The sequence below is a fragment of the Aythya ferina genome, assembly GCF_964211825.1.
Source record: "Aythya ferina genome assembly, chromosome: 29".
Classification (NCBI taxonomy): Eukaryota; Metazoa; Chordata; class Aves; order Anseriformes; family Anatidae; genus Aythya; species Aythya ferina.
Genome location: NC_140326.1, coordinates 2,841,279 through 2,864,284, shown reverse-complemented (window position 1 = coordinate 2,864,284; position 23,006 = coordinate 2,841,279). Strand labels below are relative to the sequence as shown.

At 65.1% G+C, this 23,006-nt stretch overlaps 2 protein-coding genes across 3 annotated transcripts in view; one reads left to right on the top strand and one right to left on the bottom strand.

Annotated features, from left to right (window-relative positions):
- Positions 1–13,485, top strand: part of SNX27 (sorting nexin 27) — a gene marked incomplete at its 5' end in the record, with an annotated part of 21,322 nt that extends 7,837 nt beyond the window's left edge. The window contains 10 exons of one of the 2 annotated variants that reach the window (XM_084500676.1): positions 64–128; positions 1,081–1,185; positions 2,323–2,401; positions 4,408–4,571; positions 5,540–5,629; positions 6,796–6,945; positions 7,182–7,310; positions 7,517–7,576; positions 9,017–9,079; positions 11,880–13,485. In XM_084500676.1, coding sequence (XP_084356802.1) covers positions 64–128; positions 1,081–1,185; positions 2,323–2,401; positions 4,408–4,571; positions 5,540–5,629; positions 6,796–6,945; positions 7,182–7,310; positions 7,517–7,576; positions 9,017–9,079; positions 11,880–11,927 — 953 coding nt within the window. In that variant the 3' untranslated portion in view covers positions 11,928–13,485. The remainder of the gene's footprint in view (positions 1–63; positions 129–1,080; positions 1,186–2,322; positions 2,402–4,407; positions 4,572–5,539; positions 5,630–6,795; positions 6,946–7,181; positions 7,311–7,516; positions 7,577–9,016; positions 9,080–11,879) is intronic. The other variant, XM_084500677.1, reaches the window with a different exon arrangement.
- On the bottom strand, positions 12,992–23,006 carry CELF3 (CUGBP Elav-like family member 3). The gene is made up of 13 exons (XM_084500678.1): positions 22,508–23,006; positions 21,055–21,137; positions 19,626–19,674; positions 19,072–19,200; positions 18,921–19,000; positions 18,082–18,225; positions 17,403–17,541; positions 16,833–16,982; positions 16,694–16,759; positions 16,194–16,292; positions 15,868–16,011; positions 15,284–15,416; positions 12,992–15,164 (listed from the first exon to the last, which is right to left on the bottom strand). The coding sequence occupies exons 1-12, from the start codon at positions 22,650–22,652 to the stop codon at positions 15,289–15,291; spliced, it is 1,356 nt and encodes a 451-aa protein (XP_084356804.1). The 5' UTR covers positions 22,653–23,006; the 3' UTR covers positions 12,992–15,164; positions 15,284–15,288.

Sequence of the window (23,006 nt, the reverse complement as noted above, 5' to 3'; positions counted from 1 at the left end):
CTGCCAGCCTGTGCCCCCCCTCGCCCCGGGACAAGGCAGTGACCCCTGCTCTCTGTCCCGCAGTGTGCTCGATACGCGTCATCGGCGAGAGCGACATCATGCAGGAGTTCCTGTCGGAGTCGGACGAGGTAGGCACGCGGGCACGGCGCTGGAACTCGGCCTCCCCTGGTACGGAGGCGTGGGGAGACTGGGTCAGAGTGCGAGGATCCTCCCCAGCAAAGCCTCAGCTGGGCAAATCGAACACCAGAGCAGAAAACCAAGGCTGCAGTTCGCTGCCAGCTGTTGCTTCTAGGAAGCCTCTCCTTGTAGCAGGAGCTGGGAACGGCTCCGAGGCCGCTCTTGGAGGACCAGAACCGGGTGCGAGGCCTCGCTGCCTGCCCTGGGCCTCCGTGGCCCCGCAGCAGTGTGCCTGCTGGTTCCTGCTGCTGGTGGCAGCCCCGGGAGTTGTGTGTGTGAGCTGCTGGCGTTCGGCAGCTGCTGGGCAGAAAGGCAGCAGGCACGTTAAATACCAGCTCGTCTGACTTGCTTCTGCCCGGGTTTGGGTTGCCCGCAGCAGCAAAGCCGCTGTTTGCCCTCTGGCCATTGCTCTTTTCCCAACTTTTCCGTGGTGCATTCAGTTGCTCTGGCTCAAAGCTTTCTCTCGCTCCTCACTGACAAAGCCACGACTGGAAAATCCTCCCCGGCGTGGTCCAGGGCAGTTTGCTTGGCGTCCTGCCTCGAAGCAGAGCTCACATCTTCCTCCTTTCAGAATTCCCCCACGCAGCCTGGAAGCAGATTCCTGAGGCTTGCAGAGCAGCTGGCTGCTAGACGTGAGAGCGCATGAGTGACCACGTTAGTCAGCCAGCACCAGGCCTGGTCCGTGGAGCTCAGGAATTCCCCCCACTGCGCTCCTGGAGCTCAGTAAAGTTGAGCTCAGGGCTCAGCTCGTGGCAGCAAGCGGGGGCATCTGCTCAGGGCACGCACGGGACCCTGGGCCCAGCTCTGGGCTGCAGCTGGAAGCGGCGATTCCCAGCCCCTGTGGCCACGTCTGGTGGACTCTGATTTCTGGCTGATTTCTGCCTTCTTTTTGCCTTTCTCTAGAATTACAATGGTGTCTCAGACGTGGAGCTCAGGGTAGCACTACCAGATATAACAACAGTGACAGTCAGAGTCAAAAAGAACAGCACTACAGATCAGGTGTACCAGGTGAGCTACTTTTTGTTGTGTTCTGGTTTGTTTTTTTTCCCTGACTGGAAAATTAACGTGGTTCAGGCACGAACCAAGGCCCAGAGGTGCCCGCTGGGTTCTCGAGTGCAGGTAGGCACTAGTGCTGCTTCGCAGAGGGCAGGAATGCTGGCGAGCTCCAACCTCACGCTGTGCTGAAGCAGCATTTTCTTTGGCAGTCTTGGCTGCAAGGACGGAGTCATCGCTGAATTAATTTCCACTGATAGTATCTGAAAGCTGGCGGATGGCTCGAAGCACCAGGCAGATCGGGTGTTGTGGCTGCAGAGGAGGAGCTGGATCCAAGAGCTGTCTGCGTCCGGCACGCGCCTCTGTGGCTGCGTGGCAGGACAGCGAGCTGGGCGTGAAGGGAGTGACCCCTGGGGAATGGTCTGGGCAGGTTCCAGGTCTGCAGGCGGCCCGAAGGCCCCGTGCTTGGAGCGGAAGGTGAAGAACAACTGACTTCAGCCAGCACTGCTGGAGAGAGATGGAAGTTGTCGATGAAGGAGGGGGAATAAGGCGATGGGGGCAGGCTAATTAAAAGGGGAACTCAAAGTGCTGCTGCAAGCGAGGAGCTGAAGGGTTGCAAAAGAGCAGGACCGCAGGAGCTCCTGCTTTGCGCAGCAGAATCCCGCTGCTGGAGGAGACTCGTGGTCTGCCTTTGGCAGAGTCGTGGTGCTTTTGGCAGACTCGTGGTGCCTTCAGGCACTTGGGACACGACCTGCTGAAGTTCACATCGCCTCCGCCGAGGTCTGTGGGATGTGGCTGTGGTATTAGCACGCAGGGCAGAAGTGGTGTTGGAGCCAGCTCCTCGGGGAGGTGTGCTCCTCCATCAGGAACTGAAAGCGGAGGCGTCGGAGGAGCAGATGACCTAATTGTCAGCAGTGGGGGCAGTTGCAGTCTGCGGTTTGCAGGAAGGCAAAAGCACGCGAGTCTGGGCCCTCGCTAAAGAAAAGCTCTGATTTTGCAGGAAGAATAACATTCAGGCTTTCCTTGATGACTAACGCCTCGGGTTAATGAATACTTGGAATAACCTGCACGGCGCTGGCCTTGCCCTGCACGGGGACTGCCGGGTGCTGGCTCCTGCTTTGCTCACTCCGTTTTCCCCTCTGGTTGCTCTAGGCTGTGGCTGCTAAAGTTGGAATGGACAGTATTACCGCAAACTACTTCGCCTTGTTTGAAGTGATCAATCACTCCTTTGGTAAGTCTTTTCATCCCTTTGGTGCCCACAGGCAGCCGAGGAGGGAGCTCGGCGGTGCTAGCAGAGCCTGGTGGCACTCGTTTGGGCCTTATCTGTGCTCACAAAGTCAGGAGCCCCTGGGAGGAATCGGGCAGGCGCAGCAGATTCCGATAATGAGGAGCCCTCAAAGTTTGATGGCTTTTTCTGCTGCTGCTTGACTTTCCAGTTCTTAAACAGTTCAAGGAGACGAGCCTCTTGTTAACTGAGAAGCGTTTTACTGCAGTTCAAAGGGCCCAGCCAGCAGAGAGAGCGGCCGGCAGCACTGAAACGTGGCTGCCTGGAGAGGGGGCACCAAAAGCGTCTTGGTGTGGAGCAGGGGGGCTGCAGAGGGAACTGGGTTTAGTCTGCTCACACGTAGAGGGGGCGTGATGGCCAGGCCCCGAGGGGATGCGTGCTGCGAGCTGACCCGTCTGTCCTTCAGCCTCTGAATCCTGGGGGTGTTTGAGCCCTGGCTGCAGGATTCTGGGCGACTCTTTTGGTGCGTTGTAAATTGCAAATCCCCGTCCTCCCAGCTCGGAGCGTGCTGAGGTCTCTGCCTGGTTTCGGCTCCCCCAGCTTCACTGAACCTGAGGTGTCCAAACTGCCCAGGTCATGCTGCTGAGTGGGTGTGGTGGTTTGGGCTTGTTCCTACACTGCCTTTTGAGCCAAGTGCACGTCTCCTTCCCAGCTGGGTGCCTTCATTTCTGGGTCGCCAGCTCTGCCTGCCTCAGACTCACCCTGGAGTTACTGCAAGCTGTGCAGTTTTAGGGGGAGATCTCTGGGACTGCTCCTCACATTTGAAAATTCTGGCCAAGTGGCAGGGACAACTTCTGCCTTCCTAAAGCCCTCCTGAAGCGACCCAGCTCGGAAGACAAGCTGGGGTCGTACTCGGGTGCTGACCTGGGCTGTGCAGGGAGCCCGGAGCAGGAGGTGGGATGCTGCCGTGTGCGGGCACAGTCCCACGGGGGGCGTTCAGGCTGCCAGGCCCTGGCTGGTGCTGGTGGTGCCTCGTTGCTCTGAGCAGTTTGAGAAGCACAGCACTCAGAACAGGAAAATCTCCAGTTAACCTTTACGGCCTGCGCGTTCCGGACGCTCGCCGTGAGCATCCCCATTTATTCCTGTCTGGATGCGCTCCATTTAATTTCCCTGGGAGCTGTTAGCTCCGGCTGCAGGGAGACAGTGACCGTACCCTACCTGACGAAGGAGACGTGCCGAGCTCCCCTTCTCATCCATCACCGTGAAGGAAAGCAGCAGCAGCAGCTCTGAACGCAGTGAGCATCGACAGGGGCAGTGCGGGCAGGACTCATGGCAGCAGGCTGCCTCAGCCCGCCGTGATGCGGAGGGGCCCTTCCGAGGAAGCTGCAGGGAAATGGAAACGAGCCCAGAACGCTCCTGTGGGGAGCTGGAGATGGCCTTGAGCAGCAAGTCACAGTGTGGGGGCAGCGCCACGCATCGCAGTGCCCTGGAGCAGTGTGAGGGGATCGCGTCCTCTGCTCTGCTCCCTGAGACCCTGCCTGCAGCCTTGTGCTCAGCTCTGGGGCCCCAGCACCAGAGGGACGGGGACCTGCCAGAGCCAGCCCGGCTCTGACAGGCAATCAAAGCACGTCTCAGAGCGTTGTCCAAACTCTTCTTGAGCTCCAGCAGGTCCCTCCCAACCCAAGACATTTGTGATTCTGTGACCTTGGGCAGGGTGATCCTCCCCGTGCTCAGCAGAGGGTGGCATCAGGCTGCTGTGATGGCTCCTGGGGACCACACTCGGTGGGGTTGTCCTCAGCTCATGCCCTGCCCGGCCGCATGGGTGGCAGTGGGGCAGCACCCGCGTCCTGCCCCATCAGCCGGGAGGAGTTTGATCTTCAGGGAATTAATTCCTGTTTGTGTGCCAGGGCCCACTGCGAGGGACCCCTGGGGTCCAGCACTGCAGAAGCAGGTGCTGAGCCCAGCTCACCTTGGTGTCCTGTGCTGACCTCGGTGTCCTGTGCTTCTTCCAGTGCGCAAGCTGGCGCCCAACGAATTCCCCCACAAACTCTACGTGCAGAACTACACCTCGGCAGTGCCGGGAACATGCCTGACCATCCGGAAATGGCTTTTCACTACAGAGGAGGAGGTTCTTCTCAACGACAATGACTTGGCAGTCACCTACTTCTTCCATCAGGTAGGTGCCCGCGAGCTCCTTGGGCAGGAGCTGCGATTTCTTGCTGGAGGTGAGCCAACGCCTGCTGGTAGCCAAGCGCCTGGCTCCCAGAACCACTCCAGACGCCGCTGTGCCTTGGTGCCCTGGCAGCAGAGCGGGACCTTGAGGGCTGGCGCTGCTCAGGCGGCTTTGAGGAGCACGGGCTGGTGGCTGGGTGAGTCGGCAGCTCTGCGGTGAACTGGTGGGGATGTTCCTGCCTGTGCTTTCACTCAACCCCTTCCACGCAGCTGCTCTGGGGTGAAGTGAGCCTGAGAGGAGCTGTGCTCTGCCTGTGTACAGCCGGTCTAGGATGAGCAGCTCAGAGGTAGACACCTGCACAGTTCAGTGAGCTAAATCCTGCTCTGTCTCAGCCACCAAAAACGCTGTCCCAACACTTCCAACTGACAAGTACCAGCCTCTGACACAAACTGAGAAAAGAGCTGTTAGCAAGCTCAGCGATGCCCCAGACTGGCTGGCAGCTTCACGAGCTGCTTGGTGCGAGGGCAGGGGTCCTGGCTGAGCAGTGTGAGGCTGTGCAGCTAAAGGCAGTGCTGCGTACCTGCTCACTCCCGAAGAGTGAAGCAGCCTTTGCATGGCAGCACTGCCCTCCAGCAGCACGGTGTTTGAAAACAAAGCCTGTGCTGCTCTGCTGGAGGCGGCTGCGTGTGTCTGCGGTGGAAGGGTTGTAGCGGGTGATGCCCAAAGGCAGAGGCAGGATTCCAAGTACCAGCATTTGCAGATCCATCTGGGGAATTTTCTATCAGAACCCTCCTAGACCCAGGCATCTGCGTGCTGCCCGAGGCAGGCAGAGGCTCGGGGCTGGAGTCGCCGAGCCCGGCCCTCGCTGGGTGCACGATGGACTGCAGGGCTGTGAGCTGGGGCAGGCGAAGCACTGCGAGGAGATCCTGGGGCCTGACCTCCTGGGTGTTCTTTCCCTTTTTCTGTTTCAGGCTGTCGATGATGTCAAGAAAGGCTACATCAAAGCAGAGGAGAAGTCCTACCAGTTACAGAAGCTGTGTGAGCAGAGAAAGATGGTCATGGTGAGTTGTCCTACCTGTCCTGGTTGCTTCCTCCGGCAAGTGCTGTGCAGTGCTGAGTCTGGGAAGGAGATAGCTGCAGCCTTGAAAAACATCTTTCCTTGGAAAGCAATAACCCCAGAGAGCTGTGGGAGCGTCGGTTTGGCACAGAGGCCTCGGCAGGGTTGCAGGCGTGCAGCAGTGCCAGGCGTGGGGCTGGGCCGTGCCCACGGGTCTGCTGCTGCCCGAAACAAAACCGCCCCGTGTGCCCGGCGAGCTCCATCAGCTGCTTGTCCTTGGCACGGCCACGAATTGACTGGGCTCCAAACAAGGCAGCGATAAACCTGGCGTGTTACTGCCAGTGCTGAGAGGTGAGGTGCTTAACGTGCCGTGTAGCAGTCCTCCACCCCCAGCCCTTTGGGAGCAGCTGTTCCCAGTAATGGAGAGGCAAAGGTCGTCTTCTGCCTCAAGCAGTGGCACTGGGCTGGCCGAGAGGCACGGGCACTGCTCTGCTCGCAGTGCTGCTCGCTGTGTCCCCTGCCCCTGTCTCTTAGTGTCTTTTTTTGCCTGGCAGAAGTCTCCCCAGGTTGCAAATCCCGTGTCAGATCTCGCTGTCTGTCTGCCCGACCGATTTTCTGCCTCTTATCGCTTTGCCCAGCGAGTGCCTGGGGGCTCGGTGCGACTCGCTGAGCCTGCCTGGCGTAGATGTGGGGGAGCAGGGGGGTGCCCCGAGCTCAGCCGCCAGACGCGAGCTTGGCTCGAAGATCAAGCAGCAGAAGAATCTGACTTGTAAATAACTCCTGGGGTGCCTGGGGCTGCTCTTTCCCCAGCTCTGCGCCCCGGCTGCTGCTGGCTGTGCTCATAGAGGGGTGGCTCGGGGTCCTGCTCGGGGTCCTGCCCCGAGCCCCTTTGCTGTAGCTCTCAGGCCCCTACTGGGGGGCTGCGTTGGACCCCCAGCAGAGTCACCTGAAGCACTAAGCCAAGAAACGAGTTCAAATAACCTCTTAATTATTAACTAATGGTAAGGGGCAATAAATAGACACTTCCCCCACGTGGCTCATCCCATGGCACTTTTGTTCCTGCTGCTCTCCCGGGCTTTCTGATGACCAAAGACAGGTCGGGGGCCGTTAGCACGAGGGTGGCAGGAGGAGGCTGGGTCCCCGTCCAGCGCTGTCGCTTTCCCCCTGCAGTACCTGAACATGTTGCGGACGTGCGAGGGTTACAACGAGATCATCTTCCCCCACTGCTCCTGTGACTCCCGGCGGAAGGGACATGTCATCACGGCCATCAGCATCAAGCACTTTAAACTCCACGCCTGCACCGAGGAGGGCCAGCTGGAGGTGAGGGGCACAGCAGGGCTCTGCCCGGGGTCCCGGTACCCACCTCGGCTTCGTAGGAAGGGGGAGCAGCTTGCCCGGGGCTCTGGGGCTTGGGACTGCCGCTGGCTGGCAGCACGGGGCGTCACTCCCTGCCCTCGCCCCCCCCGTGTGTGGCTTGGCTTTTTCTGATCTGCCTTAAACCCCCCCGTGCCCGGGGGCTGCTGGCTCGGGGCTCACAGGGTTTTATCTCCCCTCAGAACCAGGTCATAGCGTTCGAATGGGACGAAATGCAGCGGTGGGACACGGACGAGGAGGGGATGGCGTTTTGTTTCGAGTACGCACGCGGAGAGAAGAAACCCCGATGGGTTAAAATCTTCACCCCCTACGTAAGTGTGCCCCCGTTACAGACAGGGAAGGAGGAGTCGCATCCCGCTTGTTCCTCCCTCTGGGATCCGCAGGGAGCTGGAGGGGAGCACCCAGCTCCGAGCGGGAGGCGGCGGGGAGGCAGGCGGCCGCCAGGAGGAGCCGGCAGCACGGGCAGGGCGACGGGCGCTGCGCCGCCGCCTGACACGCGCCCGCTTTCTCTCTGCAGTTCAACTACATGCACGAGTGCTTCGAACGGGTTTTCTGCGAGCTCAAGTGGAGGAAGGAGGTAAGGGCCCGCTGCTGCAGGGCAACGGCTTCGCCTCTTTCGGCAGCTTTTTACTGCAAGTGACTCCGCCTGGCTCCGACCCGCAGCCCGAGCAGGAAGGATTGTGCGGGGAGCAGTCGGGTGCTTGGAGCAGCGGGGGGGCTCTGCTGGGAGCGTGGGGGGGGTCTCAGGCTCTGTGGGTGCGGGGCGCCGCGTGTTGTGTCCGAGCCTGCTTGGTTCCCGGTCATTCCCTGGTGCCTGCTGCTGAGTGCAGGGGGCAAAGCGTCCGTCCTGCGGCGGGGTTACGGGGGCTGCGGAATGACTCAGGAGGGGTCGCGAGAGCCTCTGGCAGAAAGATTCTGGGGAGCAGGGAGGTGTTAGGGTTTATTTTGAGTCCCAGCCTGAGGGGGCTGCTCGGCCTCCTCCCGCTGAAGCCGTTGAGAGGTGTCACCCGCGGGTCGTCCCAGGGACGGCTCCGTGCTGGCAGGGTGGCTGGGACTGGAAGCACCTCGTCTGTGGCTGCTGCAGCACCGCCGCGTGTGCCCCGGCCCCTGCTGTCCCGGGGAGGTCGCCGCCCTCCCTTTTGGGAGCAGAGAGAAGCGGCCGCTGGAGGCTGGGGCCTCTCCTTGGCCTTGATCTGATCAGAGATTAAACGCGGCGAGTCTGAAAGGGATCCAGGACGATCTGCCCGGCGTGGAGGCTCCCAGGCGGGGATGATTCCCGTCTCCACGGGGAAGTTTCCAACCTGCTGGGCACGGGGCAGGGCTGCTGGTGCTCGTCGCGGTGTGGCCAGGGCCCAGGGCTGGCGCTGTGCTGGGCATGGGACGCTGCAGACACACGGGGAGTGCAGGGTCAGGCACAGACCGCAGCAGCCGTGCGGCCCCAGGGACGCAGCAGTGGACAGAGGAGCGCGAGGCCAGCAGGGTTTTGTAGTGAACATGGAAAGTGGCGTGGCTCAGCCTGAGGTTGGAGCAGGCGCTCTCACGAGCGGCCACAGACCTGCAGGCAGGCCGGGACGAGGAGTCCCAGGCTTTGCACGGGGAGCAGGCGGCGCTCAGCACCGCGTGCAGAGCCGAGGAAATGGGCTCTGGGCTCCGCGTCCCTGCCGGGGTGACCTCTCTGCCCCGTGAGGAACAAAGGCTTCGTGGCTGCCGCTTTGGATCGTGGAGCAGAAGCTTCCCGAGGGGGCAGCCTGCCTCGTCCCAAGCTCCTCCGCAGCTCCCCGTGTCGGTGGGGCTGGCGTGGGGCCATGTGGGCAGGGAGCCAGGCATGCGTGGCCACCCGGTGCCCTCGTGGCCGGCCCGTTCCTTCCCTGCTGAGGCCACGGCGTCGCCCTCAGCGCCCCGGATCCTTCCCGACGCTCTTCCAGCCGCTCCGGCAGCAGCAGCTGCTCAGTCTCCTCCCGTCCCCTCCGGCTCTGCTTTTTTATTTATACCCTTTTTATTTTTTTCCCTTGTAAAGGTGGAGGAGGAAGCAACAGACAAGGATAACAAGAACTGCAGTAAAGACAATATGTGCAGCAAGGTAATTGGGCTGAAAACAAACAGCATCTGTGCTCTGTGAGCCAGCCTGGCTGCTGTGCTGCGGACCTAGTGTCTCCTGCTCCTCTGCTCCAGCTCCCGTTAGCGTAGAACAGTGCCCTTTCCTAGTGGCTTCTCCTCGGAGGGAACCCGCAGACTAACCCCCCCACTGCTGCTTTTGATGGGATAGAGGTGGCTTTGTGCCTCGAGGCCTCTTTGCTGACGTTAGGAACGTTTGGGGCCCCTCTCCTGGACGCCGCCGGTCTCCGGATGCCCCGGGATGCGACGCTCCGGCCGCGAGCGGCGGCTCCCTTCGCCTCCCCGGAGGAGAGGGGACGGGCGCAGCTGCACGGGGACAAACGCTGTGGCTCCGCTCGCCTTGTAAAGGACCAGAGACTTTATCCTGGAAGCCGCGGGCTAGTGGTGTGTGGTTTTTTTCTCTTGTTCTTCTGCGATGGAGTGAGGACCCTTAGGGACTGACCGTGCCGTTCCCAGCGCCGCTTTCCTAGTGAGGAGTGAAACCGCTTCTGTCGTAGCCTCGCGAACGCACCTCTCCTGCTGCCGCCCTCTGCCCAGCCGCTTTCGCATTCCAGCTGGCCAGGATTCAAAGCTAAACGCTTCCGATTGCCTCAAGATGTGCTGAGAAGCATCCGGGAGCCTTCCCTGCCCGCCCCTAGGATATCCTCGCGTAGGCTCTTAGCCCAGCACCTCACACGGAGGGGCCCTGCGGAGAGGCCCCCGCTGCTCTGATGCGCTCGTGGAGCGGCGCGTGCCAGGAGCCGCGGCCTCTGCGGGTGCCTCCCTGCAAACCTCTGCTCGCAGCTTCCTCTGCGGGGACTCGGAGCGCCGGCGGTGGCTGCGGACCCCTCGCGTTGCCGTGCTCCTGCCCCACGTTTTAGCTCTGCGCTCGGGCGTCCGAAATAGCTGCAGGTTACTGAGCTCGAAAGAACCGAAGCGCGGTTGCGTTCGGTGAGGCAGAAAGCTGTTAACCCCAGCGGTTCCCATAGGTGCGCCTCGTGGGCAGGAGTTACGTGGTGCTGGCTAGAAAGCGTTGGGACATCAAACGGGGCGAGAGCCCCTTCTGACTGAGCTGAAAGCTGTAGCTGAGGGTGCAGGATGTGTCAGCGCTCAGGAAGGAGCGGCGCGGGCTGCGCAGCGCTGGCGGGGGTGTGGGAGCCTCCCACCCCTGCGATGCTTCCTCTGCCGGGCAGATCCTGCGCGATAACATCCCGCGGGGGTAACCCCAATGATCCCCGGGCACCCGGCGCACTTGAGGAAGAGCGGGGTGAAGGCTTCGCGCACGCGGCCGCGTTCCTGCGTTGCCCTTTCAAAGCCGGTGCCCTGCCCGCAAAACCCGGAGACACCGCAGGAAAGAAAGAGCCAGGCTCAGTTCGGGGGGGCTGCCTGGAACTCCCCCCCCAGGCACCGAGCTCCCCGCAGGAGTTGTGGCAGCGAGTTGGTGGCACGGAGCTGGGCGGCCACGGGAACCGGCTGCGGGCTGTGCCGGGGCTGGCACCGCTCCCTGCCCGCACACGGCACCGCGCCCTCCCGCAGCCCCTGACGTCTCTTCCTGGGGCCTCGGTGAACGGAGACCGGGGGCATTCTCTTCCTTCCCTCTTCCATCAGCGGCTCCTCACTTCTGAGCACCCCGGGACTTCCCTGCCGGGGGGGAAAGGTTTTTGTCCCGTTGGATTCGTTCGTGTCTGCATGATCTCGCTTGCTGTACCGGGAACCCTTTGGCCGCAGCTCCTGGCGTGGGGAGCACCGTGGGGCACCGCTGCCCCCGGCACCCCAAAGCCCCGGCCGCTGCCCTCACTGCTCTGATGGGAGCAGCACGAGCAGGGGGGGCTAATTCCAGATCAGGAGCGTTGCTGACCGGTCACCGGGTGATTTTCGTTCCCTCGTGTAAAATAAAAAGATTGATGGAACTTGGCAGATACTTTATGGATGTATTTGGTGCTCTGTGAGCTGCCCAACCCTTGTGGCCTTATTTTCTACGCCAAGCCCTTAAGGGACACCCTTGGCCGCACCACGGGATGGGCCGAGGGTAATGCGGGGACAGTGGGGTGCGTTGGGTGCAAGTTGCTTGGGAGGGAGCTGGTGCCCTGGGGCAGAGCCATGGGGGAAATTCTCCGTCCTCCATCCTCCTTCTGCGGCAGGGAAGCTGCTGAGAGCTGCTGGGCTCGGGTCAGCTCCAGGGAAAGCGCGGAGTCGTGCAGGCGGAATTTGGGTTACTTGCAGCCTCTGGCCCTTTTCTGGGGGGAGGGCTGCTCGTGGAGCCAGGAGGGAGCTGGGGGGATCCGTCCAGTCCCCGGGGCTGCTCCTGGCCTCCTTCCTGCCCTCCTTTCCTCTGCTCGAGCTCCCAGGGGGGCTCGGTGGTGCCGGAGCGGAGCTGTGCCCAGGGCTCCCCTGCGCACCCCACACCACACGGAGCTGCGCCACCCACAGCAGCGACCACCAGCACCCATGGGACCCGGTGCGCCCCAACCCTCAGCTCATTCCCCCAGGGCTCCGAGCGTCCTCCTGCACGGCGCCTGCCCCACAGCCTCGCATTTGAGGCAGAAACCGAAACCTTGCCCTGCCGGCAGGGCTGGTGCTGGGGAGCTCCCCCAGCCCCGTGCTCAGCGGCTGCACCGCGGTGGGGCTGGGCAGCTCCCTGTGGCCACGGCTCCTCTGCCAGTGGAGGAAGAGGAGGAGGAGGAGGAGGAGGCCGGGGAGCCCCTGGGCTGCGCCGGGTGGGACCGTGGGGGCCAGGAGCCGTCCTACGGGGCTGCCCCTGACCTCTCCTTTCTCTTCTCTTGCAGAACATCTTTCAGATGGTCAGGTCACAGCAGAGGGACGCGGCCACTTAGCCCCTCGGCACGGAAGAACGTAACCCCCTCCCCCCCACACCCAAATTAACACTTACAAATTCTGTTATTGTATTAAAGCCCTTAAACTAAATATTATTAATAATAATACCATTTGTGAACTTCATGTTTATGGAATTAAGCAGCGAGGAGAAGGGCAGGCTCGGCGGCGGCAAGGGGAAGGCGGTGGCGGACGGCGCGAGCTCGCCCCGGGGTGTTCTGTCTGCTCCCTTCCAGCCGGGTCCGATGCCAGAAGGCGGACTGGGCTCCTGTTTTATACAACTGGAAACTGAGACATCGTCCATTTGCACTGTTCAGGCATATATATGTATGTATGTAAAAAAAAAAAAAAAGAAAAAAGAGAAAAAAAATGCAAAGCTATATATACAAAGGCCGTGCACGTATATACATATATATATTTCTTTTAAGGTTTCATACCAGTGGCAGTACCTTTTTTAAGCTTGCGTTTTTACACGCATCTCCCCCCCCTCTTCCCCAATTCATTGTGTTGTTTTTTTAAAAACTAACTTTAGAGAAAAAAAAAAAAAAAGGAAAAAAAATCAAAACACAGCAACATTACAGGGAAATACCTCTCCTGGCACAAGGACCTCGGCACGTTTACAAGCTTCTGACTTCGCTTTTCCCCCACTGGAGGTTCCCCGCGGAGGCCACTCGGTGCCGGGTGCCTCTGGAGGCTGCTCGCCATCAGCCCTGGGCCCCCCCGGAGCAGGAGCCCCCCCGGGGTGAGCGTGGCAGCCTCGGGCCCCGCATTCTCGGGGACCCCTCCTGGTCCTGAGGTCCCCGTGGCGGGGCAGTGGCACGAGAGCAGAAGCGAGGCCGCACGCGGGGAATTAATTAGCGCTCGCCGCGCTAATGGGATTTCTCGGCCGCTGTCCTCGGGCGCCCCGCGGGCCAGTCCCGGGCACTCAAATTGTGCAAATCGGGGGGTTTGCCACCATTTTCAGTCCTTAATTTCAGAGGGAGGGGGGCCTGGAGCTCCCAACCCGTTGGCCCAGGCTCTGCGACGCAAACAGCGCTTGTTGCGTTTCAGGTCGCTGCGTTTGGGGTTTTTGTTGTTTTTTTTTTTTTTTTTTCTTTTCTTTTTTTCCTTAAGGAAACCGAAAGCGCCGCTCCGTGCCCGGCTAAGTAGGTCAGGAAGCGCCGCGGCTTTAATCACACGGAGCCGGGCCCCCCCCGGGCTCAGCAATAATCGGGGGGCTCGGCCCCCCCCGCCCAGCGCGCCCCCGGCTGCCCCCCCCCGCGCTGCCACGCACACATCTTTAATTTATTCGAGAGAACTCTAACGGTGTTTTCACTACGGTATCTTGTATTTTTTATTCGTGATTCAGAAATGTGAAGGAAATAAACGACAATAAAAAAATAAAAAAAACTGCAAAAAGGAGGAATTTAAAAAATAAAAAAAAAAAGCCTCCCCCCTCCCCGTCTGCTCCCGGTGTTTTGTTCCTCGTTCTCTAGCGCTAACCACTCCGGTTGTTTGGTAAAGTCACTTAGTGTAATTAATTGTAACATATTCTTTTAAATAAATTGATTTATTGATGAAGCTGCTGGGAACCGTGGCCATTTCCTTCACCGCGGCAGGCGCGGGGCTGGGAGGGGGCTGGGGGGGGGGGAACCAACCCCAAATCCCCGGGGTCCCTCCCGACCCTTCCCCGGGCAGGGACGCTTCAGAGCCATCGAGGGTCAGGGTTTTTTTGTTTTTGTTTTTTTTGTAACTTTTATTTAGACAGAAAAAAATAAAAGGAGGAAAAAAAAAAAGAAAAAAATAATTAAATTATCCAAAGTAACCGCAATAAATAGCAAATAAGTTAAGCGCCGGTGTCTCCACCGCAGACGTCAACTCCCCGGGGTCTGTGCCCCCCGCGCTACCGGCCCCGCACCCCCCACCCCCCACCCTCTAAACCGACTCAGCAGGTACCAAACCCCCGAAAAGGGGGGGACAGAGACAAAGAGAGGAGCGGCCGCGCCCCCGGCCAACGGAGTTATGTACAGGGGGGCAGCGGGGAGGGGGGGGGAACCAGGGCATGGCTGCACCCCCCTCCCCCCGGGTTTGGCTGGGGAGGGGGGCATGTGGCACCGGGCACCGGCACCGGGCAGCAGCACCGGGCAGCACCGCCGTTTGGGCCAAATCGGCCCCAAATTTGGCCCCATGGCGTTTGCGGCCGTGTCCCCGTCGTTCGACGCCGGTGGCCGCGGGGGCTCCGTGGCCGCGCTGCTCCGGGGCCCTCCCGGGTTTGGGCGCCCCGGGGTGCGCGCGGCTCCCGGTGCCCGGCGGCGAGTTCCTGGGGCAGCGCCTGCGTGCGAGGCCAGGCATATCCCCATTGCAGCACAGCCCAGTTTGTCCCAGCACAGCCCAGTTTGTTCCAGCACATCCCAGTTTTGGCGCATCCCAGTCTCAGCACATCCCAGTTTGTTCCAGCACATCCCAATTGCTGCGCATCCCGATGCTGCTGCATCCTGGTCTTGCTGCATCCTGACTTTTGGTGCAGTTTCAGCACATCCCAGTTTGTTCCGGCACATCCCAGTTCGTTCCAGTACATCCCAGTTCCGGCACATCCTGATGCTGCCGCACCCCAGTTTGCCAGACCCCGACTTTTGGTGCAGTTTTGGCGCGTCCCAGGCTCGGCTGCTCCTTGGCCGTGGCCGTTGGGGGGGGGGGGAGGCCGGGGGGGGGCAGACCCCAGTGCCCGTGGGGGGGGGATTGAGGCAGGTTGGGGCTGGGGCAGAGCGGGGAGGGGGTGGGGGTGGCAGTGTGTGTGTGTTGGGGGGGGTCCCACTCACCCTGGGGTCTTGGGGGGGGGAGAAGGGGGGGGAGGGGGTGTGCCAGGCCCAGCCCCCGGTGTCGTTCCCACCCCCCCCCGACCCCATGGCGGCCCCCCCCACCTGGAGCTGGTTTTGGTCCTGTTTGGTGAGAAAAAAGCTCCAAGCAGGGGGTTCCCCCCGGGGGGCAGCGGGGGTGATGGGGAGGGGGGCCCCATCCCCCCCCCCCCCCCCCCCCAGGCTGATGGGACATGGGGTGCTGGGGGTGTCCAGATTGGTCCAGGGGGGGAGGAGGGGGTGTCCATCCTTCCTGAGCATGTGGGGGGGGTCTGTGTGTGCCCCCCCCCCCCCTCCCGCCAGCAGGACTGAGCCCCCCACGGGCACCACTGGGGTGTCCCGGGGGGGGCCGCTCTGCAACTGGGGGGGGGGGCACCCAAGGGTGCTGCTCCGGCACCTCCAGACCTGGCGAGAGGGGAGATGGGCGGGGGGGGGCATTAAGCAGTGCTGGGGTTGGGAGCAAGTGGGACCCCCACACCCCCAATGAGTTGTGGGGTTTGCGGGGGGGTCCTGGGGGGGCTCACCGGGCTCAGTAGGGCCGGTTGGCGTCCTTCGGCCGCTTGAGCTGCACCTTGAGGCGCTTCATCCCGATCTGGAAGCCGTTCATGGCCTGGATGGCCGCCTGCGCGCTGGCCGGGTTGTCAAAGCTCACGAAGCCTGGGGGGGGGCAGGGGGGGCGCTGGGGACAGGGCAGCCGCGGCTGCCCCTGCCCCACGGTGGCTCCCCCAGGGGATGTCCCGCACCCCCCCCGTGCTGTCCCTGTCCCCTGTGTGTGCTGGCTGGGAGCGCTCCAGCCGGGACGGCCCCGTGCCCTGGGCAGGCTGTGACCCCCCCACAGCCCCCCCACAGCCCTGCGACCAGGCCAAGGTGTCCCCGCCTGTGACAGCCCCAGGTCCCTGGGCATGGGGAGCCCCCAGTCATGGTGTCCCCATGTCCTCCTCAATGTCCCCAGTGTCCCCATGTCCCTGGTGTCCCCGTGCCCCCCATGTCCCTGGTGTCACCGTGTTCCTGGTGTCCCCACTGACCCCAGTGTCCCCATGTCCCCAGTATCTCCATGTCCCTGGTGTCCCTGTGTCCCCCCCGGTGTCCCCGTGCCCCCCGTCCCTACCGAAGCACTTGCTCTGGTTGGTGGCGCGGTCGACGAAGACCTTGGCGGAGATGACGTTGCCGAAGGGCAGGAACATCTGCAGGATCTCGGTGTCGGCGAACTCCTGGGGCAGGTGGTAGATGAAGATGTTACAGCCCTCGGGGCCTGCGGAGGGAGCGGCATCACAGCGGGCACCCGGAACCCTGCGCCCCCCCGTGCCCCCCACCAAAAAAAACCCACCCCCACCGCCCTTGGGGTGACCCCACCCCCCCCCCCGCCCCCCACTGGGCACCCCGAGCCCAGCACCCTTTGAAGGGGGGGGTCCGGGGGTCCCGGGGTGCTCTCACCTTCGCGCTGCTGCTGCTGCGGGGGGGGCGGGGGGGCCAGCAGGGGCCCCGGGGGGGCGAAGGCCGGGCTCACCAGCCCGTAGGCTGCGGGGTAGGCGGCTGCGTGGGCGACAGGGGGTCAGCACGTCCCCCCCCCATACCCCCCCCAGCCCAGTGCCCCCCAGTGCCTGGTGGTGGTTCCCCCTCCCCACCCACAGAACCATCCAGGTGCCCCCCCCAAAGCAATGCAGTGCCTCCCCCCCACCCCTAGTGTCCTCACAGTGCCCCCCCCCTAAATCTATACACCCCCTCTACCCCCCCAACTGCACCCAGGGCTCTTAAATGCCCCCCCAGTGCCCCCCCAGTGGCCGCAATGCCCCCCAGTGCTCCCCAACAGCCCTCCAGTGCCTCCCAGCACCCTCCCAGTGTCCCCCAGTACCCACCTAACACCATCCAGTGCCCACCCAGTGTACCCAGTACCCCCCCCAGTACCCCCCAGCGCCCCCCCCAGCCCCCCCGACCTGTGTAGTGCTGCATGCCGGCGTAGGCTTGCTGCAGGGGGTCCCCGGGGGCGGCGGGGCTCTGGGCTGGGGGCAAAGCGGGGGCTGTTAGGGGCGGCGGGGGGCAGCGGGGGGGGCGGGCAGGGGGGGCGGCGGGCACCTGGGAACGGGGGGACCCCCCCGGCGTAGACGGCCTCGGGGGCGGGCGGCCCCGCGGGCTGTGCCGGCACCGGGCTGTAGCCGTTGACGCTCAGCGGGGCCGCGATGGCGGGCACCGGGGTGGCGGCCATGGCCGGCGGCGTGCTGGTTCCTGCGGGGACACCCCCGTCACCCCCCCGGCCCGGGGGGGGCACCTCGCACCCTGCCCCTGCCCCTCGTCACCGCGCCCCGGGGGTACGGCCACCCCCGGCAGCCCCATCCCTCTGCGCCCCCCTCCCCGGCCCCAATATCCATGAAGTCGGTGGCTCTGGGTCTGGTGCCACCTCCATGTCCCCCTCCCCCTCACATGGGGTCCATGTCCCCAAGGTCCCCCTGCGCCCCCCACCCCATGTCCCCATCCCTGGCACCACCTTCCCTGGTGCCTCCCCGACCTCCCCATCACCATCCCTCGTGTCCCCATCCCTGCTCCTGCTGCCCCCCACCCCTTTCCCAGTGCCCCCCCCACAGTGTCCCCCCCCCCCAGCCCCCTCCCACCCCGTGTCCCCGTCCCCGTCCCCCCCGTGGCACCGACCTGAGGAGGGGGGCAGGGGGGTGGCGATGAGCCCGTTGGGGGTGACGGTGCCCATGTGCTGCATCTGGACGGCCATGGTGGCCATGGGGCTGAGGTAGGCCGAGTGCGCGGCCACCAGGGCCGCCTGCTGCTGCATCAGCTGCGGGGACAGCGCCTGGCACCGGGCACCGGCCCCCGGCACCCCCCCGGGGCAGCGGGACCCCCCCTCCGGTGGCTGTCACCCCGGAGCCCAGCACCCCGGGGTCCCCATCCCGGGCCCTCCATGGGGGTCCTCATCCCCTCTGTGTCACCCCGGGGTCCCCATGTGCCTCGTGGGCCTCCCCCATCTCCCTATGTCCCCCCCCGTCCCATGGGGCCCCCATCTTTTCCCCTGTGGCCCCCCCAGGATGCTGAGGCCGATCATCTCCCCGTGCCCACCCCCCAATGATGCCACCTTGGATTTTGAGCTCCAGCACCTCCTGTCCCCACCACGTCCCCATGACCCCCCCCATCTCCACGACCCCTCCATCCCCATGACCCCCCTGTGTCCCCATGACCCCCCCCCCACTTCCCCACCCTGGACCTCGGGGTCCATCAGGGGTCCGTCTCCCCCTACCCCCCCGCAGTCCCTGGGGCCACCCCTCACCCAACATGGGGTCCACCCCCCCGTGCCCCCCCGTGCCCCCCGTGCCCCCCCTACCGCCTGCGTGTAGGCGCTGTAGGCGCCGAACTGGAGGGCGATGGGGCTGAACATGCCCAGCTGGCTGGCCACCTGCTGCATGCGCCGCAGCCCCCGCTCCTTCTCCGTGTCCGCGAACTTCACCACCAGGCTGGACGAGGCGCCCTGGGGAGGGGGGCACGGGGGGGCACGGCCCCGCGTCACCGGGCATGGATGGGGTGGGGAGAGTGGGATGGGGATGGGATTTGGGATGGGAACAAAATGGGAATGGGACGGGGTGGGGTAGGATGGGGATGGGAGGGGGACAGGGATAGGATGGGGACAGGATGGAAACAGGATGGGGATGGGATTTAGGATGGGATGGGATGGGCTGGGATGGAGTAGGGATTTAGGATGAGGATGGGGATAGGATGGGAATGGGATGGGATTTAGGAGGGGATGGGATGGGAACGGGATGAAGATTGGGATGGGATGGGATGGGATGGGATGGGACGGGATGGGATGGGATGGGATGGGATGGGAATAAAGGTGGGGATTGGATGGGGAGGGGATGGTGGTGGGGATGGGCTGGGATTGGGCTGGGATTGGGATGGGAAGGGGACAAAGATTGGGATGGGGACTGGGATGGGGCTGGGACTGGGATGGCATTGGGATGAGATTTAGGATGGGATGGGGATGGGATGAGATTGGGATGGGGACGGGACGAGGACGTGGTGCTGTGGGGCTGGTGGGGGCAGTGGGCACAATGGGGATGCTGCGGGTCAGGGACGACGGTGGCCATGAGGACGGTGCCGGTGGAGGTGATGGCGGGGGGGGCACGGGGGGGCACGGGGGGGCCAGGGGGGCCGGGGGCGTCTCACCGGCAGCGTGCGGCTCCCGTGCAGGGCGGCGATGGCGGCCTGGGCCTCGGCGTGGCTCTGGAACTTGACGAAGGCGCAGCCTGGGGGCGGCGGGGTCAGCGGGGTCAGCGCCCCCCCCGGCGCCCCCCCGGCCCCACGGAGCCCCCCCCACCTTTGCTGGTGCCGTCGGGGCCGCGCAGCACCGTGCACTCGTCGATGGTGCCGAAGGGCTCGAACATCTTGCGCACGTCCTCGTCCGCCTGCTGCTTGCTGAGCATCCCCACGAACAGCTTGCGGTCCTCTGCGGGCACAGCGCGGCCGTGGGGGGGGGCACGACCCCCCCAGGGGTGGGATGGGACGGGGTGGGATGGGGTGGGACCCTCGGGATGGGACCCCTGGGATGGGACCCCCGGGGTGGGACCCTGGGATGGGGGTGGGGCATGGGATGGGACAGGATGGGACCCCCAGGATGGGGACCCGGGGGGGGGACAGGATGGGACCCCCAGAATGCGGGTGGGGGCACAGGATAGGACAGGACCCCCGGGAAGGGGACTGGGGGGGGATGGGACACAGATGTGACCCCCTGGGATGGGGGTGGGGGCACAGGATGGGACAGGACCCCCGGGAATGGGGGCAAGGGATGGGGCGGGATGAGACCCCCAGGGATGGGGTCCCCGGGGGGGGTCCCAAAGGGGTCCGGGGGGGGTCTCGGGGGGGTGTCCGCACCTCCTCGGCTCTCACTGTCGGCCGGCTTCACCTGGATGGGCCGGTTCATCTGGGGGCGACAGCGCGGGATGGGGGCACAGCCCCCCCCCAGACCCCCCCCACAGCACCCCGCCCCCCCCCCATCCCCCCATCCCTCCCGCCCCCCCCGAGATGCTCCCGTCGCCATGGCAACGCCACGTCACCGCGTCCCGTTACCGGGCAACCGCGGGGGGGACCCCGGGGATGCGCCCCCGCCCCCCCCACACCCCCCCCCACCGGTAACTGCCCCCCCCCCCTCCCTCCGGTAACCCCCCGGGGGGGGGGGGGATGGGGGGAGGGCACAGATGCGCGGTAACCATGGCAACGGCCGCGCTCCATGGCAACCGCCTCCTCATCCCCAATTTCCCCGTCCCGTTGCCCGGCAACGCGCTGACATCAGCAGCGCCGCCATAAACAATGACGGGGCGGGGGGGGGGCGGGGGGGGGCGGGGGGGGGCGCAGAACCCCCCCCCGGGATGGGGGAGGGGCTGTGGGGGGGGGCTCAGCCCCGGCTCACCCCTCGCCCCCCCCCGTTTTTTCCAAGCAGAAAGCGAAGGTTGTGCCCCCCCCCCCCCCCCCCCGGCCCCAGATGGTGCTGGAAATGCCCCCCCCGGGGGGGTGGGGGGGGCGCTAATCCCCCGCTAATCCCGGGATCAGCCCTGGGGGGATCAGGGGAGGGGGGGCATTGGGCTCCGGGACCCCATCAGACCCCCCCCCCCCCCAAAAAAAAATCCAACCCCCCCCCCCCATGGCACAGCTCGGGGCCCCCCCTCCCCGCCTCCTGCCCCCCTCCCCGGTACCATCCCCGCTGGGGGCGGTTGCTGGGGCGGTGCCCCCCCTAATTCCCCCCCCCCCCCCCCGACAAAATAATCCCCCCCCCGCGGGGATTTACGGCCCCCAATCCCCCGGATTATCCCCAGCGAAGCCAAAGCTCCCTGGGGACAGCGAGGGGGGGCCACCAGGCTGTGCCCCCCCCCCTGTGACGGGGACCCCCAACCCCCCCCCCCCCAGCATCCTCGCGGCTGGGGGGATCCGAGGCCAAAATTCATGGGGGGGGGCACCCAAAATGCTCGGAGCTACAAATAAAGGCAGCCCCCCCCCCCCCGCCCCCCCCGGTGGCTTTGTTAGCCCGCCTGGCAGCGCTTCGTTAGCGCCGGGGCCTCGTTAGCGCCGGGCCCCTCTCGGGGGGGTTCGCCCCCCCCCCGGGGGCAGATGTTGGGAGGGGGGGGGCACACGGGGACACCCCCCCCACCCCCCTCAGGGTCCCTATTTTGGGGTGAGGATGTTGGGGGGGGGGTGAAGGCACCGGGGGTCCCCAGGCTCCTCCCTGGTGTATGTGTGGGGTGGGGGGGGGGGGGGGGGGGCCGTGTGATGCAGGGGGTGGGGGGGGTGCCCCCCCCCCAGGACTCACCCCCGGGAGCGTTTTCTGCTCGTGCAGGGCGCTCTGCGCCTTCAGGGCCGACTCGCGGGCGCAGTAGGTGAGGAAGGCGCATCCTGGGGGCACAGCGGGCGCTGGGGGGCACGGCCCCGTCCTGCCCCCCCCCCCCACACACACACACACAAACCCCCCCCCGGGCCGTGCTCCGGGGCCGGGACCCCTCGGGGGTGTCCCCCTGTGTCTGTGTCCCCCCCCCCCTCCAGCCTCAGGCCCGGCCCGGCCCAGCCCCAGGGCCTGGGAGACGCCGCGGGGCCCACGGCACCGGGCACCCCCCGCGCCCCTACACCCGCACCCCTACACCCGCACCTTGCACACCCATTGCACACCCATTGCACACCCATTGCACCCTGTACACAGCCACTGCACACCCACACACCCGTTGTACACCCATTGGGCACCCGTCGCACACCCGTTGCACACCCATCACACCCGTACGCAACCATCGCACGCCCACACACCCGTTGCACACCCCCACACCCATCACAGCCGTACACGACCGCCGCACACCCTACACACGGCCATTGCACGCCCCCCCACACACACATCACACCCTGTACACAACCACCGCACACCCACACCCCCATCACAGCCCATAAACAACCACCGCACCCCCACTGCACCCCCACTGCACACCCATCACACCCCGTACACAACCGCTGCGTGCCCCCCCCACACCCAATGCACACCCCCCACACCCATCACACCCCACACTCCCATTGCACGCCCCATTTCCACCCATTGCACGCCCGTTGCACACCCCCCCACCCGTTACACGCTCATCGCCCCCCCCCACCCATCACACCCCGTACAACCACCACGCTCCCCCCCCCATTGCACACCCTACATGCGACCATCGCACGCCCCACACCCATTGCACGCCCCCACCCCCGCTCCCCTCACCCCCCCCGCCCCCCCCCAGCAGCCGACACCCCCGCAGCACCCCGAGCCCCCCCCCCCGCCGCCCCCACCTCCTGCACGGCCGCTCCTCGCCCCCCCCCCTCCCCCCGATGGTGTGTGCGGTGCCTGGGGCTGGGTACGGGGGGGGGTACCCAGTGCCTGGGGCTGCCCCCGGGTTGTGGGGCTGGGTATGGGGGGGCACCCAGGCTATGGGGCTGGCTGGGGGGGGTACCCAGATTATGGGGGGGTACCCACGTTATGGGGGGGGGTATCCAGGTTATGGGGGGGGTACCCAGCAGCTGGGGCTGTGCCCGGACCGTTCCTGCCCCCCCCCACCCGGGGCTGCCCCCGACGCCCGACGGGGGGGGGTGAGGGAGGGGGGGGGGGGCTCCGCCTGATGCCGGCGGCCGCGCGCAGGGGCCGTGCCCGGGGCTGGCAGCGGCTCCCGGTGGCGGTGGCGGTGCCGGGGGGTCCCGGGGGGGTCTCGGTGGGTCCCGGGGGGTCCGGGGGGGTCCCGGGGGGGCCGTACCTTTGTGCATGCCGGTGTACTTGTCCTTGATGACGGTGAGCTCGTAGATCTTGCCGAACTGCTCGAAGATGGGCTTCAGGTCCTTCTCCTCCAGGTGCCGCGGGATCTGCCCCACGAAGAGTTTGATGGCGTCCGGCTCCTTCATGGGGACACCGGGGGGGGCCAAGGGCCCCGCTGCCGCCGCCGCCGCCGCCGCCGCCGCCGCCGCCGCTCCCGGGGCCGCCGCCGGGGCTCGGGGCCGCCGCCGGGGCTCGATGCTGCGGATGCCGCCGGGCGGCTCCCGGTGCCCAGCTCGCGGCTCCCGGTGCCCGGTGCCGGTGCCCGGTGCCCGGCTCCCGGTGCCCGGTGCCGGCCCGGCCGCGCCGCACACAAAGGACGAGGCGGCCCCGGGGCTCGGCTCCGGCTCCGGGGACGGGGCGCGGCGGGGCGGGGGCAGCTCTGCCCGGGGGGCGGCGCTCCCGGCGCTCCCGGTAGATCCCGGCCGCTCTCCCGAAGGGGC

Coding starts and splice junctions, on each gene's coding strand:
- CELF3 (XM_084500678.1), bottom strand. CDS start 22,652: ATGAAGGAGCCGGACGCCATCAAACTCTTCGTGGGGCAGATCCCGCGG. Junction 19,201..19,625: donor CGACAGTGAGAGCCGAGGAG/GTGCGGACACCC, acceptor CTGTGCCCGCAG/AGGACCGCAAGCTGTTCGTG. Junction 15,417..15,867: donor CAACCAGAGCAAGTGCTTCG/GTAGGGACGGGG, acceptor GCCCCCCCCCAG/GCTTCGTGAGCTTTGACAAC.